General features: G+C 41.9%; 1 protein-coding gene across 1 annotated transcript in view; it reads left to right on the top strand.

The window, feature by feature from the left end:
- The first annotated feature begins 5,943 nt into the window (after window positions 1-5,943).
- The window catches only part of LOC108410874 (alpha-2-macroglobulin-like protein 1), a 50,188-nt gene continuing 38,071 nt past the window's right edge, over window positions 5,944-18,060 (top strand). The window contains exons 1-2 of the mRNA XM_037536068.1: window positions 5,944-5,988; window positions 16,325-16,508. Of these exons, the coding sequence (XP_037391965.1) occupies window positions 16,332-16,508 (177 nt within the window). The 5' untranslated portion in view covers window positions 5,944-5,988; window positions 16,325-16,331. The remainder of the gene's footprint in view (window positions 5,989-16,324; window positions 16,509-18,060) is intronic.

Genomic DNA, 18,060 nt, shown 5'->3' with positions numbered 1-18,060 from the left:
CAGAGGGGGCTGGATAGCTAGAACTACTACTTTGGGGTCTTCTGGGCTGGTTGTAAAATACTGGGTCTTCGTCTTCATTTTGGTCTAGAAAGCGCCAGAAATACGTCCGTCTTGTGGGCATGCGCAGTAGTTTCACTGTTGCTCACCCCACAGAGTTTTTTCTTTGGACTGAAAACAGAAATGTTCATTCACTGAATATAAAATTGTATGTCGCATGGTAAAAATGCTGCAGCTGATGGTACAACCTATTTTTTGTTTTTGGGGTAACTATTTTTAGATTTCATGTTGTGCCTATGTTTATTTTTATATACACAGAACAGAAGTGAACTAATGTTTCTTACAGGGCTCCTGTAGGTGTAATGTGTATTAATACTGCCATGCAGTGCAGTGTTTCTCAGCCTCGGCCTTCGAGCCCCACTGCCCTGCACATTTTAGTGGTTCTCCTGCTTCAACACCTATTTTAACTCAGTAATGGGCTGGTATTGAGGTGATTAGTTGGATCAGGTGTGTTGGGAGAAGGGAAAACGATAGAAAGTGCAGGGCAGTGGGCCTCCAGGGCCAGGGTTGAGAAACAATGATATAGTGTACTTTGTTAGCCTGTTTATAGAAAGGAACCGGTCTTATAGCAACTGAAACAGCTCCATCACCATAGAACAACTTTTTGCTACTGTAACCTGTGGTATAATGTCTCATTCATTTTCCCATACTGCATTCAGTTCTTTGTTTGCTGTAGAGTACTTTGTAGGTTTCAGTTAATAAGTAAATCATTCAGCATGTAATGGAATTTTATTAATTATTATTCAATATTCTGCATATACACATCTAATATATTTGCTAATATGACGTGTGATTAATCTTTTTCTGATATAAAGAATATCAAATGAACAAAACCTGCATTGGTGAACAATGCGTCATCCACGGCGGGAAGCAATCACAAGTTCAATACTATGTGACTTGGTTGTAAGTTGCAACATGCCCCTGTCAAATGTGGAGAATAAAAGTTTCCGGCGCTTTCCGTGAGTGACTGACGGCAAATACAGCCCAGTGTGTCGTCGAACACTAACATCAAAAGTTGCGGTCCTCACTGCTGGGAAACAATCAGCCCTGAAGACTCAGTTGAGCAGCACGGATCACATCTCGTTAACACGGATTAACAATCTCTGACATTTGGTCAGACCGGAAGATGAGGGGGTTCCTTGGTGACACTGGGCACTATATGGAGAAAGACGGGGAGACCTTACAACTGAAGTCCAGACTCTTGGCCTGGGACCGTTTTAAAGGACCACACACTGCTGAAAGAATCTGTGAACACTTTGAGGCCGTATGCAATGAGGACCAAATTAAACACAAATTGGACTTTATCATCAGTGACAATGCTGCAAACATGAAGAAAGCCTTCACAGTGTGCTTCCCCAAAGAAGACAGTCCTCCAGCGTGATCATTTAAAGCTTGGTCATGTTCTCGAAAAGGCTGGACACAAGCATTCCTGATGGGCCTTGTCAGAAGTCTCCAGGCCTCCTTGAAGAAAAGATTTCATGGAATCTTCATCAGTGTCAAAATGGCCCAGTCACAAACTGGAAGCACTGCTCCATTTTCAGATCCAGGGTACCTCAAAGCAGCTGCTCGGGACCCAGCATTTTCTCTGATGTGGGTGGAGCGCCGCGTACTGGCCCGTCCAGAACACAAGGAACAGGTTGCATAAAGAGTGAAAGGTAAAATGTCCAGTTTAAAGCACTGCATTTTATTTGCAGGTTTAATGATCTGATAGTAATACCAGCTTGATTGTTTTGGCTGTGCTTTTCTGTGCGTTGCCAGAGCTTATCCTCGAAGATGCTGCAAAGACAAGTTCTTTAGGGTTCCTTAGTAACGACAGTGGTTCTGTATCCAACCCTGATCACTTAAAGAACCCTTAGAATGATTAAAAGGTTCTTTAGATTATTTAATATATTAATACAGGACAAAGTTGATCATATTAACCTGATATTTATTAATTATTATATTATCTATCTATCTATAAGCTCACAGTGATGCAGGTAGATTGTGGTCTGGATTGTTGACTATCTGACCGGCAGACCACAGTACGTACGCCTGCAGCACTGTGTGTCGGACAGAGTGGTCAGCAACACTGGAGTCCCACAAGGAACTGTCCTCTCTCCCTTCCTCTTCACCCTCTACACCACGGACTTCAGCTACTGCACAGAGACTTGCCACCTTCAGAAGTTTTCTGATGACTCTGCAATAGTTGGATGTATCAGCAGGGTGATGAGGATGAGTTCAGGGCGACGGTGAAGGACTCTGTCGCGTGGTGCGAGCGGACAAAGTGACAAAGACAAAGGAACTGGTGGTGGACCTGAGGAGGGACAAGTGACCCCTGTGTCCATCAGGGGGGTCAGAGTGGACACTGTGGAGGATTACAGATATCTGGGTGTGTATATTGACAATAAACTGGACTGGGCTAAGAACACTGACGCCCTCTACAGGAAGGGCCAAAGCCGTCTCTATTTTCTGAGGCGCCTGAGGTCCTTCAGCATCTGCCGGACTGTGCTCAGGATCTTCTATGAGTCTGTGGTGGCCAGTGCTGTCCTCTATGCTGTTGCATGCTGGGGAAGCAGGCTGAGGGTGGCAGACGCCAACAGACTCAACAGACTGATCCGCAAGGTCGGTGATGCTGTGGGTGTGGAGCTGGACTCGCTGACGGCCGTGTCGGAGAGGAGGACGCCGTCTAAGCTGCAGGCCGTTACGGACAGTGGCTCCCACCCACTCTACGACATGGTGATGAGACACAAGAGCTCATTCAGCTCAAGACTCACTCTACCGAAATGACCACAGAGCACCACAGGAGGTCATTCAGCTCAAGACTCACTCTACCGAAATGACCACAGAGCGCCACAGGAGGTCATTCAGCTCAAGACTCGTTCTACTGAAATGACCACAGAGCACCACAGGAGGTCATTCAGCTCAAGACTCACTCTACTGAAATGACCACAGAGCACCACAGGAGGTCATTCTTACCTGTGGCCATCAAACTCTATCACTCCTCCCTTAGTGTGTGACTCACAAACTCAATACAAAATAATTTAAATAATTGTAACTGCTTTATACCTAATGTTTCACATTACTATCACAATCACCGCCACCTTAATATATTCTTAAGTACTTAAATCTGGTGTACATACTGTAAATTTCTCTATATTGTCTTAAATTATTAGTAAAGTGTTTATTTTTACATAAATGGCTGCAACTGTAACAACTGCAATTTCCCCCTGGGATCAATAAATGAATCTGAATCTGAATCTCAGGACAAAGGTTAATGTAATGAATGTGTTGTTGTCATGGCGACCCCTGCTTCCCATCACCACCACTGTAAAGACATCTGAACCATTTCACACCAAACCGCTCAGATTGAGTCTGTTTACCCCTCAGTCGCTCAGTTATGAACATGATTATTAATATTAGACAAATATTAAGGATCAGCTACTGTCTCTCCCAGAAAGCACTGCGGCTGCCCACTTAACCAATGCTGTTATCTCTCCAGTCTTGGAGCCAACAGTGGAGGTCAGAGAGTCTGCTGACCACCTGGCTTCCTCTCCTGTAGGTGGGCCGAGATCCTGAGATGACAATCCTGGCTTCTGTGCTCTACTTAACGGTCTCTGGAAGTGATCCGAAACGCTCCTCGAGGACTTTGTGATATCATGCAGTAAAAAACAATTAAACTATTTTCAATCAAACGAAATAAACATCTTAAATGAAACGCTGCGGTGGTCTCAAACAGCGGCAGCTGGTGCTAAAAAACTGAGGTGGGCACAAACAAACCTCCTTTCCTTCTGGCCTGCAAATTTCTCAGTTACGTTCTTGTTAAAGTCGGTCATCTCTGACTAGTCTTTTCTCCATTGACCGCACGGCCAATGCATTCGGCCTGTCCTGGGTCACTGAGTTTCTCAGAAAAGCCTGAATTCTTTTCAGGGTTGAGGAGCACCTTTCAGCTTCTGCTGTGGTTGTGCGTGTGGTGATGAGGGTCTTCAGGAGCGAGACAGTCTCTGAAAAGACTTCTTAGCACCACAACAGGCTTTGAACTCCTCCTTGCTGTAGATGCGACTAAGTTGTCTTCAGCTTACCTTGACTGAGCACTGGACAGGCTTTTAAGGTGTTGCTCAGTGCATCTTCAGGAAATGCTGTGTTGTACGGTTCAAACCTGTCCCCCTGCAGGAGTGTGGCACTAACAAGGTGGTTTGTGAAGGAAAAGCGCCCCCTGGTGTGTCCCAGTATGATATCACAGACCTTGAGAGAGAAGGATAAACCTGAAAATTATGAAGTGATTTTATAAATCACATTTATTTCATTCTAAATAAGTTATTGTTGTCCTTTCTATGAAGTCACGGGAAGGGGGGGCACATTTTATTAATGAACTGATTTACATAACCTTTGCTTCCATTTTCAAGACAAACTGTGTTACAGCATTTTTGGGACAATTTTTGTGGGAAAAGATTATAGAAAATTCAGGAAGCAAATGTTATGAGAATTTGTTTTATTGCCCATCACACATAACATGCAGTACAACATCCGGATAACGACACCACTGAAGAATTTCAAACCCTTTCGGGATCCAGGGGGCTCCTGTTGTCTGCTGCAGTGAAGTGTACTGTTGCGCGCTCGAGGTCTCAGACACACAGCTAGTCCGTAAGACATTGGGCTAACACAGTTATATAGCTGGACTGATGCCAAGATTAGACCCAGCTCGTACTGGACGAGTAACAGGTGTGATAAACACGACCATATAGGGACAAACAAGAATAGACAGAAGACTGTTCTAGATACAGTCACAGTACAGAACACACAATACAGAATACGTAACACAGATATAGCACAATTCAAACCAATAAATTCCTTCACTCCAGACTTAATTATTAGCCAGTGTGTTTATACCAAAGACTTATTACTGTTGGAATGGGCAAATCTGGCTTTGACTAACTGAAGAACTCTTTAAAGCTGGAAGAACTACCACACTGGAAGAACTACACAGTTCCTGTTGTCTCAAAAAAGCCCAGAATTATATTATAAAGGACACCCACCATGCTGGTCATTAACGGTTTGAACTGCTGCCTTCAGGCAGGTGGTACAGATCAATTAATGCAAGGACAAAAAGACTCAAACATAGTTTTTATCCAACTGCAGTAGCAACCCGCAATGCTGCAAAAACAAAACGGATGGAGGCAATGACAGAAAGTATGCATGTCTATAGATGTACGTCCATATTGGTGTGTTTAGGTAAGCTGCAATGCTGCTTTTATTTTCTTTTTTAATGTAAATTATTTTAGAGAATTTTGAATGACGCACTGACTGGAGAGCACTTTTCATTTCGTTGTACTTGTGACAGTGACAATAAAGGCTTACACCTAAACATAAATTGTTTTGGTGTTTTTGGTGTCTAACCCATCTAAAGTGGACCTGTGATAAATTGTCCTGGCACTCTTTTGGTACATACCTGACTTGCAACCATACACTGGACACCTGACTGACCGTCAGCACTAAAATGTTGAAAAAATGTTCAGTGTTGATAAAATGCCGAAACAATGTTCATGTTAAGCGGTTCTAACAAAATCTTTATAAATCAACATTGAATTTTTAACTTCAGCATCCTACATTATAAATATGACCATAATTAGTATTTTTTTTTAGCATTTTGTCATTTTTGATCATGAAACTACTTCAGAAATGTACATTTAAATAAAAAATGGAAAACAAGAACAATATCTAGAAAGTGAAGTTTGTGAAGAAAAGTAAATAAATACAACACTGAACTGTCATTTGTATCACAAGCTGAACATTTATATCAAATTATATATGATAAATTTTGAATATAAGTTTGTAAGAGTTTTCCCAAGCCCACCCGTATTTAGGCGGCTAGACTCCACCTGTTTTGAGTCATCAACGTTCAACCAGGCGAAAACGGCGCTTCTGGAAACTTCGGGAGGCGTTAAAACGCGTTTGGTGAGTAACGCTTGGTTTATTTGACGTACCAACACTTTTCAGTCAGACATTTACTCGAGTGCAGTCCCAGAGCTGACGTGTCTGTGTCGGACTGTTTATATGTTAAAACGAAAACGAGCGTCGATTGCTAACAGTTAGCTAAACTAGGTAAGCTAACAGTGAGCCGGGGTCAGCTATGCTAAGCTAGCGAGACGCTGTTTTTATTGTTTGCTCTCACAAAGTAACGTAAGAGATTCTAACGACAGTAACACGACACGTTACGTTTAAAGGTGTTATTTTAAATCTAGGTCGGCAGTGTCGAAGCGTAAATGTAATAAACCGAGTTGCTATGTGAGTTAGCTCTAGCTTAGCTAGTGTTAGCAGCCAGCTAAGCTAGTTAGCTAACAGCCGTGCTGGACGACCGTTTAGAGTAGGGTGACCAAACGTCCGTATTTCCCGGGACATGTCCGTATTTCACGTCCTGTCCCGGGCGTCCCGGGTTTTTTTTTAAAGTGAGGAAATGTCCTGGTTTTTAAATTACCTTCATCGGGCCATTAATTCTACAGGCACTAGGACCCTGAGCACGGCGCTGCATGACACGGAATCCCTGAGCCTCATCAGTGAGGGCAGTCCTGTTTTTAATCAGATCGCAAGCATGCCGAAGCGCAAGTGTGTTCACCGACATTTTACAGAAGAGTTTCCCCGCTTTCAGACCGGGTCGAGACAAATTTGAAGCCTTGTGCACAGTGTGCAAAGCAGGCACATATGTCTCGGTGTCCAATGGGGGTGCAAGAGATCTGAAAAGCCACCTGGACACCGAGAATCATAAAACAGCTGTCCGAGGCGAGAGCAGTGGTAGCCTTATCACACAGTACTCCATCAAACCAGGGAACGAGGATGCAGTGAATGCAGCGGAGGCTGCATGGTCATTTCATACAGTGAAACATCACAACAGTTATCGATCTATGGACTGCACAAGTTCATTGTTGAAAAAGACCCTCCCCGATTCAGACACAGCAAAAATGTTTAGTTGTGCCCGAACTAAGACCGAGGCTATTGTTGACGGTGTTCTGGCACCTCATTCTGTAGAAGTGGCACATGAAGCGCTCAAAAACATTCCATTTTGTGGTATAAGCACTGATGGGAGTAATCATGGTGCAGTGAAAATATTCCCCATAATTATTCAGTACTTTGATTGGAAGGAGGGTGGTGTGCAGAGTAAACTAATTCAAGTGCAAGATACACCAAACGAGACTGCAACCACCATCGCCAGTTACCTAATGGAAACATTGGCAAAAAACAATTTGGCTTCCAAATGCATCGCATTTACCGGCGACAATTGCAGCACTAATTTTGGTGGAACCCGGCGTGACGAAGGGGGAAATAATGTATTTGCAAATTTGAAGAGAATGCTACAAAACAAAACATTGATTGGCGGAGGTTGCCCAGCGCATATTCTTAACGACTGTGTCCATCATGGGGCAGACAGACTTGATGTGGACATTGAGAATATAATTTTTAAAATCTACCAGTACTTCCACATTTACACTGTGCGCACAGAGTCCCTCAAAGAGTACTGCGATTTTGTGGATGTTGAATACAGGAGGATGCTGTCACACAGCAAGACCAGGTGGCTCTCTCTGTTCCCAGGCATAGAGAGGATGCTGCAAATGTTTCCTGCTTTAAAAGCATTCTTTTCATCTCAGGAAAAGCCACCCATGATGATCAAGGGATTTTTTGAAAACCCATTAAGTGAGATATACTTGTGGCACATGCACTCACTCATGTCCGTCTTCCACAATCACATTCAAGAAATGGAAAGGGAGAACAACTCCATCATAGAGGTTAAGAAAATACTGAGCATCATCCACAACATTCTTATTGAACGTAAGAACAACAATTTCATGTCCCTCAAAGTTAAGGGACTGCTGGCTGAAAATCGCAGAGAAGGACTTGAAGAGGGCTGTGACAAGTTCATAGCTGATGTGCTCGGCATGTACAGTTCATGTTTGGAGTATCTGGAGAAGTGGATGACACCTATGGAAGAGTTCTCACCATTCATGTGGATGGACATGAGTGAGCCACTAAAGTGGAATGATGTGGAGGTGTGCATCAAATGAGAAGGCCAAAAGCATTGGATGCTACTCAGAACTGCTGAAGATTGCACAGTTTGTTTTTGCACTTCCTCCTCACAATGCAAATGTGGAGAGAGTTTTTTCACTGATGCAGAGCCAGTGGACAAAGGAGAGGAACCAGCTCTCAGTTGAATCACTGAAAGGGATCCTATTTCTGCAATACAATTTCAAAAATATGTCTTGCAAGGACTTTCATACGTATGTGTTGAGCCACAAGAAACTGCTGAGAAAGATTAGCTCCACAACAAAATATAAATGGGCAAAGAAGGATGAGGAAGAACAAACAGATGAAGAGGAGGAAAAACCAGACCAAGTGGAAGATGAGGATTAAGCAGGAAAGAAAAGATGGTCTATTTATATTTTTGTTGGAATTTTTGTATTTTTGCTAATACACAAGAGGTATTTTTTTGTTAATTGGCTAATTTGTTAATTTATTTTTTCCAACAGCTGATTGCTAATTAATTCATTTGTTAATTAATTTTTTTCTAATAGCCTACAGAACAGACAATATTTCATTCATTACTGAGGGTCACTGGATATAATGTGTTATTTGGAGTTGAGAGTTATTAACTTTTGTTGTTAAGTAAGGGATGTTTAGATCAGACATTATTTCTTTCACTGTGCTATTTATTTGTTACAGGAAATGTTAAGTTAAGCATTTTGAATAAATGTATTTTGAATAAAATTATAATTTGTTATTGTTATTTGTCATTTGTTGTTATTTTTGTTGTTGACTTTTACTGAAAAGCATTTTTAATAAACCAACTGTAAATATCATGTTATTGTAGGATTACGTGGGCCTATGTTAAGTAAGCGAATGCACACACACACACACACACACACACAAAGTGTCCTGGTTTTCCCAAATAAAAATATGGTCACCCTAGTTTAGAGGATAAAACAGAAGCGCGAGGGAGGGACGTCGAGTGACTGGCGCTGGTCTTAAAGTTAAAACAGCAAGTTTAAACTTATCCTGACTAAACTAAGGTGTGGTTTGGTGCTGCCCTGTGGTTTACACGCTTAAATGTGTATATCTGAACCGATTAATGTTGGGTTGAGCATCCACTTTATGAAGAGACCTGTTTATATATGATAAGGGATTAAGATGATGTACTATAGCAGAAGAAAACATCGCTGACTAGAGGTCTGTCAGACTAAGACGCTCAGTCTTTCGCCCTCTCTATAGTAACTTCATCATGACTCCTTATACTCAAATAACTTAAAAACGTGTGCAAATATTGATTGAATATTTCTAATAAGTGTTATGTAATATTTTACTTTGTCCACCCTGCTGCTCCTGGCCTACTAGGAGAGGTTAGGATGAAGATATTGGAAGCAATGTCTGCTGGATTTGAGAGGCTTGTGAGCTTAAGCAAGTGCGGTTAGTCAACGTAAATATGTGTCCATTTCAGTTATTTTAAGTATTATAGTATTTTAAAACCTTTATTAAGCATGTTATCTTCCTACAGCCATCCATCTACTGCTTCAGGACTTACAGCTTGTCACAGGTACTTTTATTCATAGTAACGTTTGTAGTGTCGCTGTCTGGATTGTTAGTGTTTCTTTACGTATATTACTACACCTGTAGCACAAGATATTGCTAGTGTTATGTATTTGAAACAACGGCTCACCTGCCTTGCTTTTTTGCACTGGCTGCTGTTCTTTTAGGGTCAATTAGTAGTAATATTATTATTATTATTAATGTTGTTGTTATAGAGTGTAGGCTAGTGCCATGCTCTTTTTTTAAAAATAATAATCAATAAGTTATTTGTCCTTTTCTCCTCGCTGCTCTGTTGCAGTTTACTGTCCCTCACTCCCAGTTCCATAAGCACTCTTGCATTCAGTGTCAGTGCACATGACTGGTGTATTTATTCTGAGTGTTCACCATCACAGCACTCAGCGTATAAGACTTCAATGCAAACACACTTTTATATCCACTGAGACAGAGCGGCAAAAACAGTTTATTTTATGCGTAGACATCCCAGGATACCGCGGCTCAGGATTAATGTAGTCTGTCATACATCCCTTTGCACAGCAGGTGGCACTAGTGAGAACGATTCAGTGAGGCTTTGGGTAAAGGACCTTTTGGCGAACCTTTGGGCTGGAAAGCCCCGCCGGTTAATGAAGCCTCGTATTGCCATCACTACTATTCACTACATCTTACCCGTACAAGCATCTGTTATGCTTCTAACAAAACCGGTAAAACCAGAGAACTTGTAGAGCGAATTCCCACTCAAACGCTAGAGGGCGCTCCCAAGTCCAAAATGAATGGGTTGATATGGAGCATTTGACCAAAATCATGGTTTATAAATGTTTAGACATTTTAATGTAAAAGAATTCCTTCATTTCCTGAACAGTATAAACATTTTAACGGTTATATTTTTAAGAGCTTTTAAACTCGAGTTATCGGAGATTTAAAAAGCGCCTCATGTACGTTCGTGACGTCATCGAGCGCGAACAGCCAATGAGCTGCCCCGCTCTTCCATCTTAAATAGTCCAGCAGTTCTGATGGCTGGAGCGCCAGAATGTAATTGCTGCACCGTTTAAGGAGGAATGAGAAAATGTGAACAAGAATATCTGATTCAGCTTCATATCACCAATGAATTAGCGGGGGGTGATAATAAATAACTGCCCCCCTCTTTGAAAGCGTATGTTAGACTAAGTGTAACTGAAGCCCAGCAGTGAGGAGCTGAACTTTACCCTTCTCTGCTGTCCCTAAGTCGGGCTGGGTCGCCTACAGAGCAGCACTAGTAGCTGTTAATGAAGCAGTGTTTTTATTCATTCGTTTATTTATTTATTTATTTTTATTTGAGGGTCCCATTTCATAGGGCAAGATTTCAACCACTACCCTTTGTAACTCCATTCCAAGGGGTTAGGGGGATGCTCGAAAACAAGGGGTAGAGGTAAAAAGAGAGAAATGGGATTGGGCTGTAACGATGATAATTGGTCGAACCATGAATTCTGCTCTGTATCAGAAAGTCCTGAAGGGGAACATCCTCCCGTCGCAGCTGCTTAGCAAAGCCCATGGCTGATGATGGCTGGGAAAAGGTCTGAGGAGTCGGTGTTTATAAAGCTTTGAAATTTGCATGACCTGCCCTTTCCTAGCGATGACTGTGAGCCAGCTTTAGCCCTAACAAACTAAGTAAGGTCTTTGGTAGAAGTTATCTGAGAGCACAGATCTCTTGGGGTGCCCAAACTTTTGCATGTTGCTTCTTTCTTTTTCCCCCTCTAAAGCTGTCCAAACAAAAATAATGCACTAATCTTGCTCTCACCCTTGACTTTATGCCTTTTGAAGATCAGTCGATTTTCTACTCGGCTGTTCATTGTAAGAGAAATTCTGACCAGCATTGCCCAAACTTTTGCATGCCACTGTACATGCTTATAACACCGTGTGTGATGAGGTTTTTTTCTTTGGATCATTAAAAAGTTCCTTTATTTCTTAACTCTTTCCATCAATCTGATGTAAGTTAATCTCCATCTCATCTGTAAAGATCATAAGTGTCACGACTGCCCGTAAGAGGTGAGACACTCGCTGATGGATATTACAAGGTATAATTTAATAGGGCAATACAAGATAATCGTAAGGGACCGGCAGGGTCAAAAACAACAACAACAGCAGCAACATAGACATACCAGAGGGTGGTCGGACAGAAGAAAGGTCGGTACACGGGAGAGCAAAAACCAGGTAAAGGGGCGAGGCTAAAGGGTAGAGACAAGTACAAACAAAACAGCAACAGAAAGGCAATCAATGGGCAAGGCAAAAAAGGAGAAAACAAAGTACAGGCAAAGGACAGAAATAACAAAGGGAAAGAACAAGGAAAACGCGTCATAACAGAGCTAGAGGCTGGATAATACTCAGCACCAAACACAGGAAACAACAGGGCTTAAATACACAGGTTCACAGGTGTAGACAATCTCACTGATTAGAAACAAGGCGAGCCGGAGCGCCGGAGTGTCACATGCTCAGCAGAGTCACTGTAGTCCATAGGTAGAGCATGCTGGGAATTGGAGTCCATGGAGGTAACAGAGTCCAAGGCAGGCAGACTGACAGCATCAGAGCTGACAATAAGACTTGGTGCTAGAACTCTACAGCATTTTAAAGTAGTTTTAATGTGAGACTAAGGCCCAATCCCATTTCTTCTTCTTACCTCTACCCCTTGTTTTCGAGCGTCACCCTAATGCGTGAAATCTTGCCCTATGAAATGGGACAGCCTTCCAAAAAAAACCAAGCAAACAAACAAATAAAAAACCAAGAAAAAAAATCAGATATTCACCAGATACTTGTTTGAATTTTCCTGTTCCGCCTTAAATGGAGCAGCAGTTACATTCTGGCACTTCAGGCGTCAGAACTGCTGGACTATTTAAGACATTAGCACGCTGTTAGCAATTTTTCATGCTTGTAATCAAGAAAACGACCATAATACACTAAAATGACAAACTGAGATCATACAGTGGTTATCGGAATTTTTAACTGAGAAAATTCTCACATTTGTGTGTTTCTTTGGTCACTTGTTTAGCCATCTGGCCGTTTTTTCTTTTTTTCTCACAACACTTCATTTGGAGTGTCAGGAAAAACCTCCATTTGCAGGGCCATGTAGCCCTCATACTTTACTTGTACCCCTCTATCTAAAAAAAACAAAAACAACTGAGATATCCTACCCCTATATATGAATACACAAAACAGAGGGCTAAGGACTCAGTGGTATGGGCAAAGGCTAAAAATTGGACTGGGCCTAACTCATATCGGTCATAATTAGCCATAATTCTCTTTGCTCAGCCAGACAGTTTGTAAATAAATGCTATGTTGGCGGTTCATTGGTGCCAACCAAGGTAAGCTTAAGTATAAACAGGCAGGAACAAGATAACCCTCAGTATAATGAAAACAAACACCTACGCTTCCTCTCTGTGTTCTGCTGAGTGGCGTTACTGATACACTACATTTCCAAAAGTTTTCACTCACTCATCCAAATCAGTGAATTCAGGTGTTCCAGTCACTTCCGTGGCCACAGGTGTATAAAGCCGAGCCCCTCGGCCTGCAGACTGCTTCTACAGACATTAGTGAAAGAATGGGTCGCTCTCAGGAGCTCAGTGAATTCCAGCGTGGTACCGTGATCGGACGCCACCTGTGCAGCAAGTCCAGTCGTGAAATTTCCTCACTACTAAATATTCCACAGTCCACTGTCAGTGGGATTATAACAAAGTGGAAGCGATTGGGAACGACAGCAACTCAGCCACGAAGTGGTCGGCCACGTAAAATGACAGAGCGGTCAGCGGATGCTGAGGGGCATAGTGAGCAGAGGTCACCGACTTTCTGCAGAGTCAATCACTACAGACCTCCAAACTTCATGTGGCCTTCAGATCAGCTCAAGAACAGCATAGAGAGCTTCATGGAATGGGTTTCCATGGCCGAGCAGCTGCATCCAAGCCTTACATCACCAAGCGCAATGCAAAGCGTGGAATGCAGTGGAGTAAAGCGCTGCCACTGGACTCTAGAGCAGTGGAGACGAGTTCTCTGGAGTGACCAATCACGCTTCTTCGTCTGGGAATCTGTTGGACGAGTCTGGGTTTGGTGGTTGCCAGGAGACGGTACTTGTCTGACTGCATTGTGCTGAGTGTAAAGTTTGGTGGAGGGGGGATCATGGTGTGGGGTTGTTTTTCAGGAGTTGGGCTCGGCCCCTTAGTTCCAGTGAAAGGAACTCTTAAAGCTTCAGCACCAAGAGATTCTGGACAATTTCACGCTCCCAACTTTGTGGGAACAGTTTGGGGACGGCCCCTTCCTGTTCCAACATGACTGAACACCAGTGCACAAAGCAGATCCATAAAGACGCGGATGAGCCAGTTTGGTGTGGAAGAACTTGACTGGCCTGCACAGAGTCCTGACCAATCCTGACCACCTTTGGAGGAATTAGAGTGAAGAATGCGAGCCAGGCCTTCTCGTCCAACATAATTGTCTGACCTCACATATGCGCTTCTGGAAGAACGGTCAAAAATTCCCATAACCACACTCCTAACCCTTGTGGAAAGCCTTCCCAGAAGAGTTGAAGCTGTTATAGCATATATATATATATATATATATATATATATATATATATATATATAGTTGTATGCAAACGTTTGGTCACCCCTGGTCAAATAGCGTGTAAATAAGTAAACACATCCTGTACAAAGACCGCACTTCTGCACCATTTTAATGCACATTTACAGTTTATTTACTGAATTTAACGCACTGGTGGAAAAAAAATCTAAAATGTGACTTGTGCAAAAGTCATGGTGCATTTTTATGCATATATACTTTTGTTTTCAATGTGTTTAAACTCAGCCAATAAATAGGAATTGTATACTGGAATTAAATTAGCAGAAAATCTCTTATTTAAGTGTGTTCTCTGTTTAGGATGTGTAAACATGTTATTTCAGTGAGGGTGGTCAGACCTGCTGAAGTTTAGTTAGTGTAATGTTTCTAGAGAGAAGGTAATGAGAGTGATCCTTAGTGTTTTGGCTTGTTATCTCATTTTTATGAGCTGATAAAGTCTTTTCTAGACAAATGCGCGGTGCAAGGCCGTCTGTCTGAACTCAAAGCAAACTCTGACCTTCCTCCATTGTTAGAGGTGGGTGGTGTGTCGTCGGAGGGCTTTTATGTACAGCGACTGCTCTCAGATCATTAGTTTTGTGGACATCTCTAGTCCAGGATGATGGTTCCTTCACTGATAGCTGCCGTGCTGCTCCTCCTCCACAGCGCTGTAGCAGATCTCTCTGATGAACCGTAAGAACCTTCATTTCTTCTCTTATTAGCTTGAGATTTTTCATTAGCAGAACTGGGTAGAAATTTAATTTCAAGCAAAAGTTTCAATTCCATTGTCACATTGCATATTTTCTTGATTTTTGAGTAAAAATAAGTCAACATTTTTACAGGGAACAAACACAAAATCGATTTTTTAGGTTTTAGTGCAGTTTTTATTGATTTGCTGGGTTTAACATTTTGGGGGGGGGGGGGGGGGGGGGACGTAAAATGTGTTGCTGTTGCATGGGCTGCATTGCCTGCACCTCTTGCAGCACATAGCAGTAATTGTGCATTGGAATATATAAAGTGTGTTCTCTGTAGAGGATGTGTCGACTTATTCACACTCACCACGGGTCATTTGACCAGGGTGCCAAAACTTTTACATAAAAGACTGGAATTTAAACTGAATCGATAATTTGGAGCAGTTCAGTTGCTAAAAAGGAAAAACTGAACGGCTCCTTTGTGGAGCCTAATAGCCAGTCAATCATCATGACTGCATTTGCACAGTGCAAACTGGTGCTAAACATGCAAGAAAAGCAGTGTGAACTGAACTGAACTACTGGCTGTCAGCTTGCGCTCATGGTTTATCAGCCATGTTAACATGTTAGCCATGTTAATTTCTTTGAGCTGTTCCTTTAATAAACACTCTAATTCTTGTTCAGTTGCCAAGAATAATAAATAAACGGCCCCAAATAAAAAAATTCTGGCTCCGTTGACTTACATTGAAAGTAATGTATGTTTTTTCCTTCTCCTTTGAAGTTGTCATTTTGGAGATACGAGGTTTTCTTCTAACAACAGTGACACGCACAACGCAATCTTGTGCTAAACCATTGTTGAAAAATGGCACAGCTTGTCCAGTGCTGGTCTGATACTGGTTTAGCTGGTCTTCCAGTTGGCTAATGCTGGTTGGCCAGTATACCAGCATCCAAAAGCGAGCGTTTTACTGGTGACCAGCCTTTCTAGTCTATACTGGTTTTTCAAGCTGGGCTGGCCAATCAAAAAAATATTGGATATTGTCTTGCGTTCAATGTCTGTTAGCCACATTGTCATGTTTGTTCAAGCTGTTCCTCTAATAAACTAACTTCTCATTCTTGTTCAGTTATTAACAAAGAATGTAAGTGAAAAGCTCTTCTGGGGAAGCTTGTAGTCACTAAGTAGCCTGAATTAACTCACACAGTGCTAAATTAACTACCCATAAATATTAATAGAATTGGATTTATCTAGTGGCTTATGGCTTGTTTTCCTTTTTAGGCATGTTCACGTTTCTTTAAGATGTTCCTTCAATTAACTTCCACTCCCTTTTCTTTTACATTAATAACCATTAGTGAAAAGCTAAAAGCCACCAGCTAGCATGACAGCAATTGTATGGTGTCTCATAGTTGCTTGTAGCACATATTTTTCAAGCTTTTCTATGAATTCACGCTCTTTCTTGTCCCCAATTCAGCATTTACATGTTGGCCGTCACGTCCCAGCCATTAGGGGGCACAACAGAGAGGCTGTGTATTAATGTGTACCCCCTCCGAAAACCACTGTCTTTGGTGGTGACGCTGGAGCACAACCAGAACAGCAGGATGCTCCTGAAGCAGAACGCCATCAGAAAGAACTTCTTTCAGTGCCTTCCCTTCAAGGTCAGTAACGGTCATAGCTCACTATAAAGACTCAACAGTTTACCAGCGTGTCCTTCATATTAAACTAGAATCAGCTGCAACCTTAGAAAGGGTTCTCCAAGGTTCTTTAGGAAAATTAATAGATAAAACTGCCCACTTAAACTGGATGTGTTAACAAGGCATGTAGAAGCCTTTTTTTGCTTAGAGCGTGAACAGAAAATTTTGTAAAACACACACACACACACACACACACACACACACACACACACACTCAAACACCGATCAGTCATAACATTCTGACCACCTCCTTGTTTCTACGCTCACTGTCCATCTTATCAGCTCCACTTACTGTATAGCTGCACTCTGTAGTTCTACAGTTACAGACTGTAGTCCATCTGTTTCTCTGATACTCTGTTACCCTGTTCTTCAGTGGTCAGGACCCCCATGGACCCTCACAGAGCAGGTACTGTTTGGGTGGTGGGTCATTCTCAGCACTGCAGTAACACTGACGTGGTGGTGGTGTGTTAGTGTGTGTTGTGCTGGTCTGAGTGGATCAGACACAGCAGTGCTGCTGGAGTTTTTAAACACCTCAGTGTCACTGCTGGACTGAGATTAGTCCACCAACCAAAAGTATCCAGTCAACAGCGTCCAGTGGGCAGCGTCCTGTGACCACTGATGAAGGACTAGACGATGACCAACATAGACTGTGCAGCAGCAGATGAGCTGTCGTCTCTGACTTTACAAGGTGGACAAGATGAATATGTATTTCACTGTTGTTGGAAGAAAACCTAGTATCTCCAAAATGGTAACTTTACAGGAGAAGGAAAACAAACTACTTTTAAGTCAATGGAATCAGACTTTTGTAATGCCATAATAATATCACAATATTGTGATACTGTTTTTTGCACTGTCTAATTTTTGTAAAAATGAAGTTTGTGGTTTTCAGTGCCTTCCATATGGACTGTACTCCATTACCCACTCCCATCCCTGCTTTAATATTTCTTTATTCACACTGCATCATACTTTTGCTGATATTACATATTGGTATTATACTGATATTATACTTCGCTTTTTTAAAAGGTCAGTAACTCAGTTTCTAAACTCCATAAAAGGCCCTTACACTAAATTTTTCTTGTGGTTAACTTTAATCCCCCCCTTGAGGTCTGAACATGATGTGTGTTTTGTGTACCAAAACAGCATAATTCATTTATAAACTGAACGTGTTCCTACCGCTCCTAAAACAGGCTGCTATGATGCCTTTAAGACTGATGTATGTAAATAAGCTTTGTTTTGATTGGCTGGCATGTATCGCACCATATTATAGCTGAATAAAACTGGAAAGGCCTAATTAACTATTAGGCCTAATAAGCTGAAACATGTAAATGAGTTGGATATTGTGACATCACAAAAAACACTGAATTGAAAATTTTGCAAATCAAAGTTCAGATAAGAAACTGGGATGTGAATGATACACATTGAAGTTTTAGCAACATTCATACAGCATTTCTAACTTTTATATTAATTAAAAGAGAGTAATTAGATTTTTCTAAACCAGCCATTAGGGGTGTACTGT

Source organism: Pygocentrus nattereri, chromosome 29 (assembly GCF_015220715.1).
Source record: "Pygocentrus nattereri isolate fPygNat1 chromosome 29, fPygNat1.pri, whole genome shotgun sequence".
Taxonomy (NCBI): domain Eukaryota; kingdom Metazoa; phylum Chordata; class Actinopteri; order Characiformes; family Serrasalmidae; genus Pygocentrus; species Pygocentrus nattereri.
The sequence above is the reverse complement of the archived record's forward strand: the minus strand, read 5'-3'. Positions and strand labels throughout refer to the sequence as shown.